The following is a 16,133-nucleotide window of genomic DNA, read 5'->3' as shown; positions in this document are numbered from 1 at the left end:
CTGTCTTCAAAAAAAAAAAAAAAAAAAAAAGTACACACACAGAGCCAGGAAGAATGCATGCATGCCCAGAAAAGACCTGGGAAGATTTAAAGCCTTTATCCTGGGCTATTGCTAAGGCTCTGGACATATCCTGTAATTAGTGAAAATTTTTATACCGATCTTCAAAACCTGGAAGTGGCTGTTTTTTCCAATGCCCAATTTTCAACGAGGCATACAGATAAATTGGAACATATGGCCCAATTGAAATGTCCACAAAATAAATCTTCAGAAACTCTCCTTGAAGAAATACACACATTGGATTTACAAGGCAAAATTAAAAAAAAAAAACAAAAAAACTGTTTTAGATATGTTCAAACACTTACAGGAAAATGCAATTAAAGAATTAAAGGAATTCAGAAACTGACATACGAACAAAATGAGAATATCAACAAAAATAAATTATTAAAAATAACCAAACAGAAATTCATGAGCTGAGAAATACAATAACTAAACTGGAAATTTCACTAGAGGGATTCAGCAGAAGACTTGATGAGACAAAGGAAACAGTGAACTTGAAGACAGGCCATTTGAAATTATAGAGTCTCATACACAAAAAGAAAAAAATATAAAGAAAATATATAGAGCAAAAGAGACTTAAGGGTACCACCAGGCAGACCAGTAGATGCATACAGAAATCCAGAAAGATAAGAGAGAGTGAAAGAGGGTGGAGAGATTACTTTTATTGGTAATGGTTAAAAGCATCTCTAATTTGAGGAATGACATGAATATGAAAATCCAAGAAGCTCAACAAACTCCAAGTATGAGAAACCCAAAGTACACATATTGAGACACATAATCAAACTATCCAAAGCTAAAGACAGAATTTTAAAGACAGCAAGGGAAAAGTGACTCATTACGTATAAGAGATTCTCAAGAAGGTTATCAGCAAATTTTTCAGGAGAAACCTTGCAGGCCAGAAGGCACTGGGAGGCTATATTAAAAGTGCTGAAAGAAAAAGACTGTCAACTAAGAGTTCTATATTCAGCAAAACTGTGCTTCAAAAATGAAGGAGAAATGAATACATTCCCAGAAAACCAAAAGCTGAGGAAGATCATTGCATTAGGCAACACAAACAAGACTACCCCAAGTCATAGAATAATAAAACTCTCAAAGTTCAAGGATAAAGAGAGAATCCTAAAAGCAGCAAGAAAAAAAAAGTAGCAAATAACATATAAGAGTTCTAATTCATCTGGTAACAAACTTCTCAATGGAAACTGTATAGGCCAGAAGGGATTCAGGTGACATTTTCAAAGTACAAAAAAAAAAAAAAAAAAAAAAACCTGCCATCAAAGAATATTTTATCCAGCAAAGCTGCACTTCAAATACAAAGGAGAAATAAAGTATTTCCGAGATAAACAAAAGCTAAGAGAAGGCACCATCACCAGACCCATCTTAAAGAAAAGCTAAAGGGAGGTCTTTAATGTGAAAGAAAAAACACTAAGGTGTGAAAAGAAAATATTGGAAGGTATAAAACCCACTAGTAAAATTAAGTACAAAAACAAACCCAGGATACTCTAATGCTGTAATTTTGGTGTGCAATCAGCTAATAATTCTAGTATGAAGCCCAAAAGACAAATCTATCAAAAACTGTAATAGCTATAGCAACCTGTTAAGAGATAGACAATATTAAAAATATGCAAATTGAGACAACATAAAGTCAAAATGGGAGGTGAGTTAAAGTGTGAAGGTTTTTAAAATTGTTTGTTTCTATACTTTTCTAAGCTAAGTGGTCATCTCTTTAAAATAATTTGTAAGCCTCATGGTAGCCACAATGCAAAAACCTATAATAGATTCATAAAAATAAAAAGAAACAAATTAAAATATACTGCCAGAGAAAAATCACTTAATCACAAAGGAAGACAGAAAGGAAGAGGAATTATGAAACAAGAACACAAGCAACAAATGGCAATAGTAAGTCCTTAATAACATTGACTGTAAATTGACTCAATTCTCTAATTAAAAAGCATAGAATAGCTCAATGAATAAAGAAAAAAGACCCAACTCTATGCTGCCTATAAGAAACCCACCTCACCTATAAAGACACAGATACCCTGAAAGTGAACAGGTATTTCATGCAACCTGAAACCAAAAACAGAACAAGAATAGCTATACTTATATCAGGTAAAATAAATTACCAATCATGACTGCACAAAGAGACAAAGAAGGTCACTAAATAATGATAAAGTTGTCAATTCAGGAAGAAAATATAGCAATTATAAATATGCATCCAACATCAGAGCTCCCAAGTATATAAAGCAAGCATTAGTAGTTGTAAAGGGAGAGTGTGATACAATGATTGCAGAGGACCCACTGTCAGTAATGGCCAGATAATCAGACAAAAAATCACCAAAAAAAATTGGAGTTACAATACACACTACACCAAATAGGCCTAACTGATATTTACACAACATTTCACTCAAACACTGCAGAATAAACATTCTTTTCAGCAGCACACAGAACACTTTCCAGTATAGACCATATCTTAGGCCACAAAACAAATTTCAACCAATTAAAAAGAGGAGAAATCATATCAAACATCTTTTCTGACCACAAAGGATTAAAACTAGAAATCAATAACAAGAGAAACCTCAAAAACTACACAAACACATGGAAATTAAACAACTTGCTTCTGAATGATAAATTGGTCAATGAAAAAATTAAGAACGTTAAAAAATTTCTTGAAACAAATGAAAATGGAAAACAACAAACTAAAATCCATGGAATACAGCAAAATAAATATTAAGATGAAAGTTTATTGGAATACACTTGTATTCATAAAGTAGAAAGACTTCAAATAAAACAACTTAATCATTATATTAGTCAATCCTCATATCTCTATGAAGAAATACTCAAGACTGGGTAATTTATAAAGAAAAGAGGTTTAACAGACTCACAACTTTCTATTGCCGAGGAGGCCTCAGGAAACTTGCAATCATGGCAGAAGACAAAGGAGAAGCAAAGGCACATCTTACATGGCAGCAGGTAGGAAAGCATATGAGCCAGTGCAAGGGAACAGCCTTTTATAAAACCATAAGATCTTGTGAGAGTCCCTCACTATCACAAGAACACCATGGGAAAAACTGCCCCCACGATTCAATTATCTCCATTTGGTCTCTCTTGACACATGGGGATTATGGGGATTACAGTTCAAGGTGAGATTTGGTTAGGGACTCAGATCCAAACCATGTCAGTCATGCACCTCAAAGAACTAGAAAAGCAAGAACAAATCAAACCTTAAATTAGTGGAGGGAAAACAATAAAGATCAGAGAAGAAATAAATGAAATTGAAGCTAAAAAATACAGATCAATGGAATAAAACAAGTTGGGTTTTTTTGAAAAGATAAACAAATTGTGAAATCTTTAGCTAGACTAAGAAAAAAGAAGGAAGACCCGGGTAAATAAACTTGGAAACAAAATAGGAGATATAACAACTAAGACCATAGAAACATAAAGAATCATGAGAGACTATTATGAACAACTGAACACCAACAACTGGAAAACCTAGAAGAAATGGATAAATTCCTAACACACACAACTTACTTAGATTGAACCATGAATAAATAGATAATTTTAACAAACCAATAATGAATAATAAGATCGAAGTTGTAATAAAAATTTTTCCATCAAATAAAACCCCAACACATGATGGCTTCATTGCTGAATTCTATTGAACATTTAAAGTAAAACTATTACCAATTCTACTCTAATTCTTCAAAAAAATTGAGAAAAAGAGAATACTTCCAAACTCACCCTGTGATGCCAGCATTACCTTGATACCAAAACCACACAAAGAAACAACAATGTAAAAGCCCATAGGTCAGTATCACTGATAAAGTGATAAATATCATTAAAATGGCCATAACTACAATTACTTTTGCACCAACCTAATACTAGCAAACCAAATTCAACAACACATTAAAAAGATAATTCACCATTATCAAGTGGAATTTATTTAAGGAATGCAAGGATGGCTTAACATAGGCAAATCAAGAAATGTGATACATGGTATGAGTAGAACCAAGAACAAAACATATATGATCGTTTCAATAGATGATGAAAAAACATTTGATAAAATTTAACATCCCTTTAGGATGAAAACCATAAAAAACTGGGTATAGAAGAAACATACCTCAAATGATAAAGGCCAAACCCTCAGCTAAAATCATACTGACCAGGAAGAAATGGAAAGCCTTTCCTCTGAGATCTGGAATAGGATGAAAAGGATGTTGAATTATACCACTTTTATTCAATATAATGCTGGAAATCTTGGCCAGAACAATTAGGCAAGAGATAGAGATGAAAGACATCCAAATCGAAAAGAAATATGTCAGGTTAGCATTGTTCACAGACATGATTTCATACTTAGAAATATCTAATGACTTCACCAAAGAAACTGTTAGAACTGATAAATTCAGCAAAGTTGCAGGATACAAAATCAACATACAGAAATCAGTGGCACTTATATTCACCAGCAGCATACAATCTGAAAAAAAATCAATAAAGCAAGCCCATTTGCAGTAGTAATAAAATGCCTAGGAATCAATTTTATCAAAGAAATGAAAGATCTATACAAGTAAAACTAGAAAACACTGATGTAAGAGATTGAAGAGGATATACACCAAAAAGAAAAGATATCCCATGCTCATGGATTGGAAGAATTAATACTGTAAAAATATCCATACTATCCAAAAGAATTTATAGTTATGCAATCCCTATTAAAATACTAATGACAGTCTTCACAGAAATAGAAAAAAATCCTAAAATTTATATGGAACCACACAAGAACCAGGAGAACCAAAGGATTCTTAAGCAAAAAGAGCAAAGCTAGAGGCACCAAACTACCTGATTTCAAAATATAGTAAACAAATCACCATGGGACTGGCATAAAAGCGGACACATAGATCAATGGAACAGAGCAGAGAACTCATATATAAATCCACAAATTTGTGGTAAACGCATTTTCAACAAAAGTGCCAAGAGCTTACAATAGAAAAGGACAGTCTCTTCAATAAATGGGAAATAAATGCTGGGAAAACTGGATATCTACATGCAGAAGAATGAAGACCCTGTCTCTCTCCACATACAAAAGTCAAACCGAAATTGATTGCAGACTTAAATCTAATGCCTGAAACTATGAAATTATTAGAAGAAAGCATTGGAGAAATGCTTCAGAACATTGGTCTAGGCAAATTTTTGTGTGTGTATAAGACCTCAAAAGCATATGCAACCAAAGCAAAAATAGAGAAGTGGGATCATATCAAGCTAAAAAGCTCTGCACAGCAAAGAAAATAATCAATGAAGTGAAAAAACAATTCATGAAGTGGGAGAAAATATTTGCAAATTATCCATCTGACAAGGGATTAATAACCAGGTATTTAAGGAGCTCAAACAACTAAATAGGTAAAAACCCCAAATAATCTGATTTAAAAATAGGCAAAGGATTCAAATAGACATTTCTCAAAAAAGATGTACAAATGACCAAAAGGTATATGAAAAGATGCTCAACATCACTAATCATCAGATAAATGCAAATTAAAGCTCCAATGATACATCATCCCACCCTAGTTAAAATGGCTTTTAACAAAAACACAGGGAATAATGAGTGTTGGCAAGGATGTGGAGAAAGGGGAACTTTTGTATACCGCTGATGAGAATGTAAATTAGTATAGACATTATAGAAAACTGCATGGGGATTCCTCAAAAAACTAATGATAGAACCACCATATAATCCAGCAGTTCTGCTACTTTGTATATAGCCAAAATAAAGGATATCAATGTATCAAAGAAAGATTTGCACTTCCATGTTTATTGCAGCAGTATTCACAATAGCCAATGTATAGAATCAATCTAAGCACCATCAACAGATGAATCAATAAAGAAAACTGTATATATGCGGTACATACACACAGTGAAATACTATTCAGCCATACAACATGAAATCTTGTCCTTCATAGCAACAAGGATGGAACTGGAGTTCATTATGCTAAGTGAAATAAGGGAAAGATGAATATCTTATGTTCTCACTCTTTTGTGGGAAATAAAAAAGTAGATCTCATGAAGATAAAGATTAGAATAACAATTATCAGAGACTGGGAAAAGTAGCGAAGAGGGGGCATAGAGTTTGCTTAATGGGTACAAATACAGAGTTTGATAGAAGAAATAAGTCCTAGTGTTTAATAGATCAGTAGAGTGACTATAATTTACAATTATCTATCGTATATTTCAAAAAAGCTAGAAGAGAATAATTGGAATGTTTCTAGTATAAAGAAAAGACAAATATTTAAAGTGATGAATATCCTACTTATAGTCATTTGATCTTTTCAAACTATACGATTGTATTAAATTAACACATGTACCTCTAAAATGTGTACCTCTATTATGTATGAATACAAAAATAAAATTGATTAAAAAAGTTTAAAGGGAGTTATTCAAGTTGAAATGAAGGATGCTACATAGTAACTGAAAGCTATATAAAAATATAAATTTCTTTGGTAAAAAAAATGCATGCACACCTTTATTTTAAAAAGTATTATTATTATTGGATTTGCAAATCTACTTTATTTTCTACAGGAGTTAAAGAAAAATGTATAAAATTAATTATAAATCTAAGCTAATGGGTACATAGTATATAAAGGTACAATTTGTGACATTATAAGTCATGCAGAAGGTGACGCTGTAAAGTGAATTTATATAAGCAATTGATATTAAGCTGGCATCAACTTAAGACAGATTATTATAATTTTCTGATATATGTAATCCCCATGGTAACCACACAGAAAATATCTATAGAATATACACAGAAGAAAATGAGAAGGCATTCTAAACACGTCACAAAAAAAAAATCCACCAAATAAAGGCACTAATGGAGGTAACAAAGGACACAAAAAATCTGTAAGGCACATAGAAAACAAATAATAAAATGGCAAAAGTAAGTCTTTTCATACCAGAAATTACTTTAAATGTGAATGTATTAAACCCTACAATAGTAAAACAGACTGGCAGAATGGATTAAAAAACAACAAACGAAACTTCTCAGAATCCAAGTATATGCTATCTGCAGAGATTCACTTTAGCTCTAAGGATATGCATAGGTTGAAAGTGAAGGGACAGACAAAGATATTCCATGCAAATATTAATAGTAACCAAGAGAGAGCAGGGGAGGTTAAGCAACTATAACACAAAAAAGACTTCAAGTCAAAAGTTGTTACAAGAGACAAAGAATGAAGATGCTCAACATCACTTATCATTAGAGAAATGAACATCTAAACCACAGTAAGATAGCACCTCATATCTGTTAGGACAGCTATTATTAAAAAATCAAAAACAAAACCAATAAACAAACAAAAACAAACTTCACCAAAAATAAATAAATAAATAAAACAAAAAATAAAAAGTGCTGGCAAAGATGTAGTGAAACGGAAACACTTGTACATTGTTGGTGGGAATGCAAAATGATGTAGCCACTGTGTAAAATATGGTAGTTCCTCAAAAAATTAAATCCGGGCACAGTGGCTTAATCCTGTAATTCCAGCACTTTGAGAGCCCTGAGGTGAGAGGATTGCTTGAGTCCAGGAGTTTGAGACCAGCCTGGGCCACACAGACCCCACAGCCAAGAGGTGAAAGCAACCCAAGGGCCCATCAATGAATGAATGAATAAATAAAATGTAAAAAGTAAGGAAATTCTGATACATGCTACAATATGAATGAACCCTGGGGACATTATGTTAAGTAAAATAAGAGTCACAAAAAGACAAATACTATATGATTCCACTTACATGAAGTACCTCAAGTAGTCAAATTTGGAGAGACAGAAAGTACTGTGACAGCTTCCAGGGGGTGAGGAGAGGGAAGGATGGGGAATTAATATTGTTTAAATAGCACTGACTGCTAAAGTTAACAGTTCTTCCTCTCACTGTGGCCAACAGAGCCTGCCTTGACCATTGCATGGAAAGATTTTAATCTCTATGACACCAAGGCATCTTTGACTCTCTAATGCTGCTAGGGATCAGTAAATACAATGTCTGTGTCACATACATACTAACACAAAAGGGTATTTTTATAATCGTATTGCCAATGTATCTATTTTCTTTTTATATAATTTGAGATGTGATATTTCACTCATATCAATAAGTTAAATATTTTGGTATACGGATGGCAAAGATAGTGAATGACCATTTCCTTGATGGAATTAATTTAGGAGCAATGTATACCCAGAAGTGGTCTAACGTACATTTTTCTCCCAAACTAAATGTGTCAGATTTACTTTGTGCACATATTAGTCTTCCTACTTAAAATAATCATGCTCCTTCATTCTACCTGTTCAAATTCTACCCATAATTTAGAGCCCAGGGGAAGGCAAATATTTTACAAATCATTTCCTGACTATCCCAGCCCATATTCATCTGCCTAACCTCTAGCCTCTATTTAATCATTTAGTGCTCAGTGATAGAATGCTTTGTATTATTTGCTATCATTTTATATTTTAAAACCAACTAAAATGTATAAAACAGTTGATAATTATTCCAGCCTGAAAGGACAACCTGAGACAGTGATACAAGGTAAATTCAATAAAACCAAATTGTGAACTTGTTTATTCTCTTTAAAGCCTACCCAACATGAACATGAGTTCAAAAATACTATTGATTTGGATTTTCCAACGAGTTAATTCTAAAAACTGGTTTATGGAAGACTGGAGGAATTCCTTCCTTCTCCCTCACCCCCAACACACACACATAATACAACACACACACTAGCACACACACTCAACCACACATACTTGGACATGAGTAACAAGTGTACAGAAAGAAACTCTCTGATACTAAAATAATAGAGCACACTATGCATGCTCAAAATTCACACACACTCAGTCATCTATAACCTAAATTCAGAGTCCGTTTCATTGGTGGTTAGGGCATGCCTCTGGGCATTGAACTGCTGGGTTAATCTGGGAATTATTCTTTTAGATCAGACATGAAATCAAGCAGGGAAAAATGTGAGAGGAGGTGGAGGGTAGTTGTCTTTTTCCTGCAATAAGAAAATGTGTATTCCAACAAACTGAAGAAAATTGAGTTCACCCTTTATAGTTAAAACTACATATTACTTTGAGTTCAAATTCTTTCTATTAATACATAAGATTTATTGAAGTTATATTGTTTGAGTAGGATCAAGAAAGCTGAATATTATTTCAGGTTTTCAAGCCATAAGGACAAATAGTGCCTTTAGGTTTTCCATTCAACTAGGAAAATTATAGCTTCATATTTGCAACACTAAAGCTAATGCAGTGTCAGCACCTCCATCAAACTCCGTTGTTCAGCAGTTTATAATTCAAGCAGAAATGTTCACTCCAAGACCAAACTTGGCCTACACAATCTCAAAGAAAATGGAGAAAAAATTATTTTGGCTAGCGCTGACTTATAAAAGCAAAAGAGAGGGTGCTTTTACAAAGTGCTTTGAAAAACATTTTTGAGAATCTGAGAAAGTAACTGGGGATTACTGAGTTGACATCCGGCATTACTAAAGTTATAGAAAGGACCCCAGAATTCCATGACATCACATCAGCATCAGGAGTATCATAAGTACTTTCATGAAATTCTTCATCAGGACTAATTTCCTTATCAAACAGAATTACTGTTAATAGGAAAATAAACAGTTATAGTGGAAAAATAAAGACAAATAGGTAAAAATTTCTCATAAGGGCAACACAAGACTTTAGATCAATTTTCCCTGTAAGTACTAACTCTCTTGTGCACCATATAGACATATATAAAATGAAAAAAAAAATTTTCCCCAGTTTTAAAAGTAGTTCACAATGGCGGGCTGGAATTTCCAGAAATAACCTTTCTCTTCCCAAATGCTAACTTGTACTTAGAAACAGCTTAATGTAGAAGGGGATTTCCAGCCACAGGTGACAAGAGCTACTGGGCTCCTCATTCACTAAAGCTGGGTGGGGATCCAGTGAGTTCTGGGGTCTCATGCACTTTGAAGTCCTGGGGCAGGTGGTTTGTAGATTGCCTGGTGCCTTTGTGGCATCCTGTGGTAAGCTGGCCGCCAACCCCTCATTGCTCTGATCTCTTACACCTTCAAAATATGTCAAAACTTTAATATAGTGCGATCGGGGCATTACATTAAAAAAACATCTTTTCCTATCTATACAAGGCTCCCTTGTACTAAATACAGTGTAATTCTAGGCACTCCGTGTCTGTTTTCACTCGGCATTTATTAAAGCCCTATTACGGGCCAGGCCACAGATGATTTGATACGATTCTCATCCTTTAGAAGGTGTCAGGAGAAAACGAAAAGTCCACAAAAGGAACTCCAGTACAATTGTGGAGTGCCATCTGGACGACTTCACTGAAAAGGGTCTGAAGGTGTCAGAGCGACACCTCCTCTCTTCCCCACCACGCAGCTCTCACCAGCTTTTGTAATCACACTGACTCACCTGGTGGGTGTTCCCTTCCTTCTTCCCTTAAGTTCCGCTCGTTTATCAAGCACTCCCTGTCCCTGGGACCCTGGGTCCTGGAACCATCAGGCCATGGAGAGATACGGATGAGAGGGCGAGCCTGAACGCGTTGTCTAGGAGGGTCTGGCCGGGCCTCTGGCATTGCCAGGGGCAGGGAGGGCTTAAAGGGCTCAAGGCTCACCTGATTGAACTGTGCAGCTATGAGCGAGGGTTCCCATATCTTAGAACTGGTGTTCACAGTCCCGCCTTTCTCTTTCTTGGGTGCCATGCAAAGGACGGGAGGAGCATTGGCCTCTAAACTGGGCTCAGGCCCTGCCTAAGCGTCCCCGCTGCCACAGTAACCGAAGCTACGCCCAGTTCCTGAACTGCGTCGGCTCCCCTCCCCCAACCCCGTTCAGAATCCTTGGGTCAACCGCTTCCGTCTCCACAGCAACAGAGTTTCAGGGCGCGCGGCAGCTGGAAGCCGGGTTCGCAGTCCCCTGGTCAAATTTTAGGACATTTCAGAAGGAAAGCTGCACAAGTGGAGGAGAGCAGGACGAGGCTGGCCTCGGCAGGTCGGGCTAAGTTCTGCTACGGTCTGAGGCGTTGTCTAGAAACTCAAAATCTCTGGAATCCCATCCAGGACTCCTCCACCAAGATTTCTTCCGATCCTGAGTAACCTAGATTGGAACACTGACCCCTTCAGGGGGCAGCCCATGCCGTTTTTGTTCCAACCGCTCTAATCTGCCCCAAATGCTTCCTTATATGAAGCCAAATTTGTCTCTCCTTAACCTCTACCCTCTGCTCTGGTCTTAGTTCAGCCTCCGCCTCTGGGGGCTTAGTAAACAAGTCCAATCACCTTTCCACAAGACCCCTTATCTAATTGTAGATGGGATTAATGTACTTCTCTGCCAAGAGAGCTCCAGTCCTTTAAACTGCCTTTTATCGATTGGTAAATAGACTATTTCTTTTTTTCCCCTTTTTTCCCACCCTGCACTCATCAATATCTAAAATATCCTGGTTGGACAAATTTCCCAAAATAATGATAGTAATAAAAACCATTGTTTCTTGAGCACTGGTTACATGCTATATACAAGATTATTTCATTTAATTCTCACAACCACCTTATCCCAATTCCCACAGTGATTGATGGTGCCAGGATTAGATCCCAGGATTATCTGAGTCACAGATCTAGTGTGCATAACTGCTACACTGCTGTCTACTACTGTTTTAGGTCTGCCAAAATGACGGCTACCCCCCTCTGGAGCTAGATTTCCTTTTGTTTTTTATTGCAGTGAGACAAATTTGAGGACACCCTGGGTCAGAGCGCAACCAAAGGTGCCTTGCTGTCTCCTTAGTCATATAAAATTCAGAACTGACCAGGGCTTAACTAGCCATTAAGACCCTGCACTTTGCCTACAGGTAAGATGCTTCAGTTATCCCACTGGCCCAGATGAGTCAGGTGATGCAAGCCAGAAACTTAATTTCACTGGGCACAACCTGATGAATGGGTAACCTTCCACAGGGGGATGTTCTAAACCTTTTAATTGCTAACCATTTTCTTTGAGGACTAAATTGAGGGAAGGGGGATAGTGATACCCAGCCACTAGCATCCTTTTTCATTTGGGGGGCAGTTTTAATGATGACACTTCAACTTTTGTTCACAATTTGGACCATGAAAGGAAGTTTATGTTTACACCCTAATTCCTTAATACAAATACAGTCAGCCCTCGCATCATCACAGTTCTTCATCCCTGGATTTAACCAACTTTGGATCCAAAATATTAAAACATAAATAAATATACAAATAAAAATACAGCATAACAACTATTTTACAGCATTTACATAATATTAGATATTATAAATAATCTAGATATGATTTAAAGTGTAGGAGAGGATGTGCATAGGTTATATGCAAATACCAGGCCATGTTATTGAGAGGTGAAGCCAGCTGGACTTCCTGGGTGGAGTGGGTACTTGGAGAACTTTTCTGTCTTACAAGAGGATTGTAAAATGCACCAGTCAGCACTCTGTAGCTAGGATTGTAAAATGCACCAATCAGTGCTCTGTAAAACGCACCAATCAGCACTCTGTAAAATGCACCAATCAGCAGGATCCTAAAAGTAGCCAATCACAGGGAGGCTTGAAAAAAGGGCACTCTGATAGGACAAAAATGGAACATGGGAGGGGACAATAAGGGAATAAAAACTGTCCACCACCAACCAACAGTAGCAACCTGCTGGGTCCCCTTCAATGCTGTGGAAGCTTTGTTCTTTCCTCTTCACAACAAACCTTGCTGCCGCTCACTCTTTGGGTACCTGCCATCATTTTCTTTTTTTTTTTCTTTTTTTGAGATGGAGTCTCACTCTGTCACCCAGGCTGGAGTGCAATGGTGGATCTCGGCTCACTGCAAGCTCTGCCTCCCAGCAGAGGCAGACTGGGTTCAGGCCAGTGTCCTTCTTCAGCCTCTGGAGTAGCTGGGACTACAGGCGCCAGCCACCACACTAGTCTAATTTTTGTATTTTTAGTAGAGGCGAAATTTCACTATGTTAGCCAGGATGGGCTGGATCTCTTCACCTGGTGATTCGCCTGCTTCGGCTTCCCAAAGTACTGGGATTACAGGCGTGAGCCACCGTGCCCCGCCAGGGTCTCTGCCATCTTTAAGAGCTGTAACACCGCGAAGGTCCGCGGCTTCATGCAAACTTCGAACACATCATCAAGGGCCCTGAATATCAGACATTTTTCTATCGGAAAATGTGAGGGGTCCTGGAACCAATTCCCTGTGGATACCAAGGGACCATTAAAGGAAAACAATTTCTAGAAACAGTCTTTCACGGAAACTTTACCGAAAATTACAAGTTTTTATTTCTTGCTGGAATAAATGCAGTTCATCTTCTTGGGAGGGAATAGATAGATCCTATGGCAGCCTAACATAGGCTAGATAATTTACATCTGGAAGCCCTCCTTTGTCATGAGAATAAAATAACTGACGCATGGTGATGCCAGAGAGAGATCTGCAAGAAAAGGATTTTCCTGAGAGTCTCTATAACAACACCTAGGCTGCTATTGATTACTTTTCATAGCATTTTCTCGAAAATTTTGTTCTTCACCAAAATTGTTTTAGCATTTGTAAGATGAAAATTTTCTTTGTATTATGGCTGGAAAATAGAGTCTCTTTCAGACCAAAAAAAAAAAAAAAAAAAAAAAAAACCTACTGAATCATTAATTAGATCATTCTAAATTTTGATCAAGTTCTTCTCATAGTTTTAAACTGGGGAAAAAAAGTCCTGCCTTTTTATTAAAAGGTAGTAAAAAGTTTGTTGGTATTCCAGGATATTTTACAAAAAATTTAACTAGCTGTTTGTGCATGTCACACTACATTACTAATATTCTTTCTTCTTGAATGTGAACGCACACTTCAAAATAAACCATTACTTGCAATCAGTTTTGACAAATCACTAGCAGATGATTAATAAAATAGGTTGCAGATAAGAAAGGGAAAAAATGGAATAAGCAGAAAAAAAAGTAAAATTAAGTGTTATTTAAAAATTGCAGAGATAGTGTCACTAGCCATTTTTTTTACAAGTGATAGCTGTCCAACCACAATATTGGCAGCAATAAGATGTTTGCAATATTTATTGTGACAAAAACTATCCAGTTGTTCATCAAACATTTTCTTTTCTCCTAATATGGGAGTCAGACATTTTTTTGGCCTTTCTTACTCTTAGATATGAACATGTGATTCAGTTCTAGTCAAGCCTGGCCTTGAAAAATGTCTCCCAGCATTGTTCATACCCTTTTTTCTTGATACTGGGGTGGCATTGAAAACCTTGAATCTCTGAATGATTGCTATGACACAGAGGTCTCCCCTTCCCCTGAGGATCATCCTGCTTCTCCCACCAAAAGCATTTGCTTGGGACTATTATGTAGCTGAGAATTAAACGCTTTTCTTGAAGCTGCTGAAGTACTGGGGTTTGCTGTATCAGCCAGGGTTACCGTAACGACCCTAACATTTTTTACCATTTTCATCTGAGAGTCACCTGTTAATAAATCTAACACCAGCCAGCCTTTCTGAAACTGCCTGAGAGAACAACCTTGTTACTTTCAAGGAGGCAATACACAATGCTGGCCACTGTGAGAGGCAGGAAGATCTAACCCCTGCCTCCCCACTACTCCTGCATCAAGTGAGATCTCGATCTTCCTATTTTTCAGAAGATAAACCCACTAGATCCATCGCCTAGCTATCCATATACAGCTTTAAATCTTTAAAGCCCCTCATTGTTTAGAAGCCAGTTACTCCAGATATCACATCTCTCCCTATGCATCACTGTGGCAATTAAAATCAGCTGCAGTGCTTGCAGTTTGTAATTCCGTGTGAATTCTGGGGAGCCTGGGAGTAGACCACTTTCCAGAGAAGAACTTCCCTAAGAACCCTCAGTTTCTGTCAATGATAAAAGCAGTATTTGGAGTTTATAGTTTTGGCCTTGAATGTCTTGTCATATATCTGTAAGTGTCTGGAACCATAATTAAGTGCTGTTGATTTAATTTTTATGTTATTTGTAGTGAGAGAGTTTAGAATACCGAATCTACATTTAATGAATCAGAAAAATACCAGCGGTACATAGTAAAATATACATAATTTATAATTTTGAAAATGATTTAAAGGGATTGAACATTTTAAAAGCTAAAAATAAATATTTCAGAATGGAAGAGTGTATTTCTAATATAATCTTTTATAGTTTTCTTGGTAAAGTCCTACCAGAATACATTTAAATATGGAAGGTTTTCCAAAATGAATTTAAGGAGTTTAAAATAAAGGTTTTATTACAGAATGCTTTTTGCCCAGTTTTGGCCTTTTCCATTATTCTAGGGAAAGTGGTATTCTAGATAATTTATGATACAAAATGGGAAGATATTATATAGTAACCAAATTTATAAGGGGTTTCATCATAGAATTGGTCTGTTTAATTTCAGAAAATAGGTGTGAATGACAATGTTCATAGTTTTAAGTAGCAAAAGTCAGCCAGCCAAAAAAGGACCCTGCCAAGAACAGAAAAAAAGCATTACCATCTGTCATACATTTATGCTTTTTTGGTATAATAAATTGTTTCCCCCACTAAATATAAGTTGAAACTTTATAAGCATATACTTTACTACATAAATTTTCCCATATGTCAGTGGCTAAAACAAAACTATACTATTTGGAGAATTTTCTTTCACATTGGCAGGGTTACTCCTGGTTTGTTTGATTTAGTTTTTCCAGTATGAGTTTGCATTTGATATGTTTAGTTTACCAAAGACTGTCCACTTTTAGAGATGCATGATTTCTTTAGGCTATGATTACTGAATAAGTTATTTCTTCAAGTATTATGCTTTGATCTTATAATTCACTCTTACTCAGGTGTGAAGTCAGTCATATTACTTTTCATACTTGAAAAGTTTAGCCAACTATTGATGCATCCAGTGTTTCCATTGTTGTCAGGTAACATCAGGAACTATGGACCAATTCACTTCTAGGCCAGGATTCCAGGTATTCGAAATCCATTTAGCTACAGCAACCAACTTGCCTTGGGTTAAGAAGGTCTCACAGATGTCTACTGATTTCTCCGGTTGGTATCTTACATTCAAGAACACCTCTCGGTATACATATGTCTTG

At 36.3% G+C, this 16,133-nt stretch overlaps 1 protein-coding gene across 1 annotated transcript in view; it reads right to left on the bottom strand.

The window, feature by feature from the left end:
* SPAG17 (sperm associated antigen 17) overlaps positions 1–10,766 on the bottom strand; it is a 258,327-nt gene extending 247,561 nt beyond the window's left edge. Inside the window, exon 1 of the mRNA XM_030935882.1 lies at positions 10,680–10,766. Within this exon, the coding sequence (XP_030791742.1) occupies positions 10,680–10,766 (87 nt within the window). The remainder of the gene's footprint in view (positions 1–10,679) is intronic.
* Between the last annotated feature and the right edge of the window lie 5,367 nt (positions 10,767–16,133).

The sequence above is a fragment of the Rhinopithecus roxellana genome, chromosome 8, assembly GCF_007565055.1.
Source record: "Rhinopithecus roxellana isolate Shanxi Qingling chromosome 8, ASM756505v1, whole genome shotgun sequence".
NCBI lineage: Eukaryota > Metazoa > Chordata > Mammalia > Primates > Cercopithecidae > Rhinopithecus > Rhinopithecus roxellana.
The sequence above is the reverse complement of the archived record's forward strand: the minus strand, read 5'-3'. Positions and strand labels throughout refer to the sequence as shown.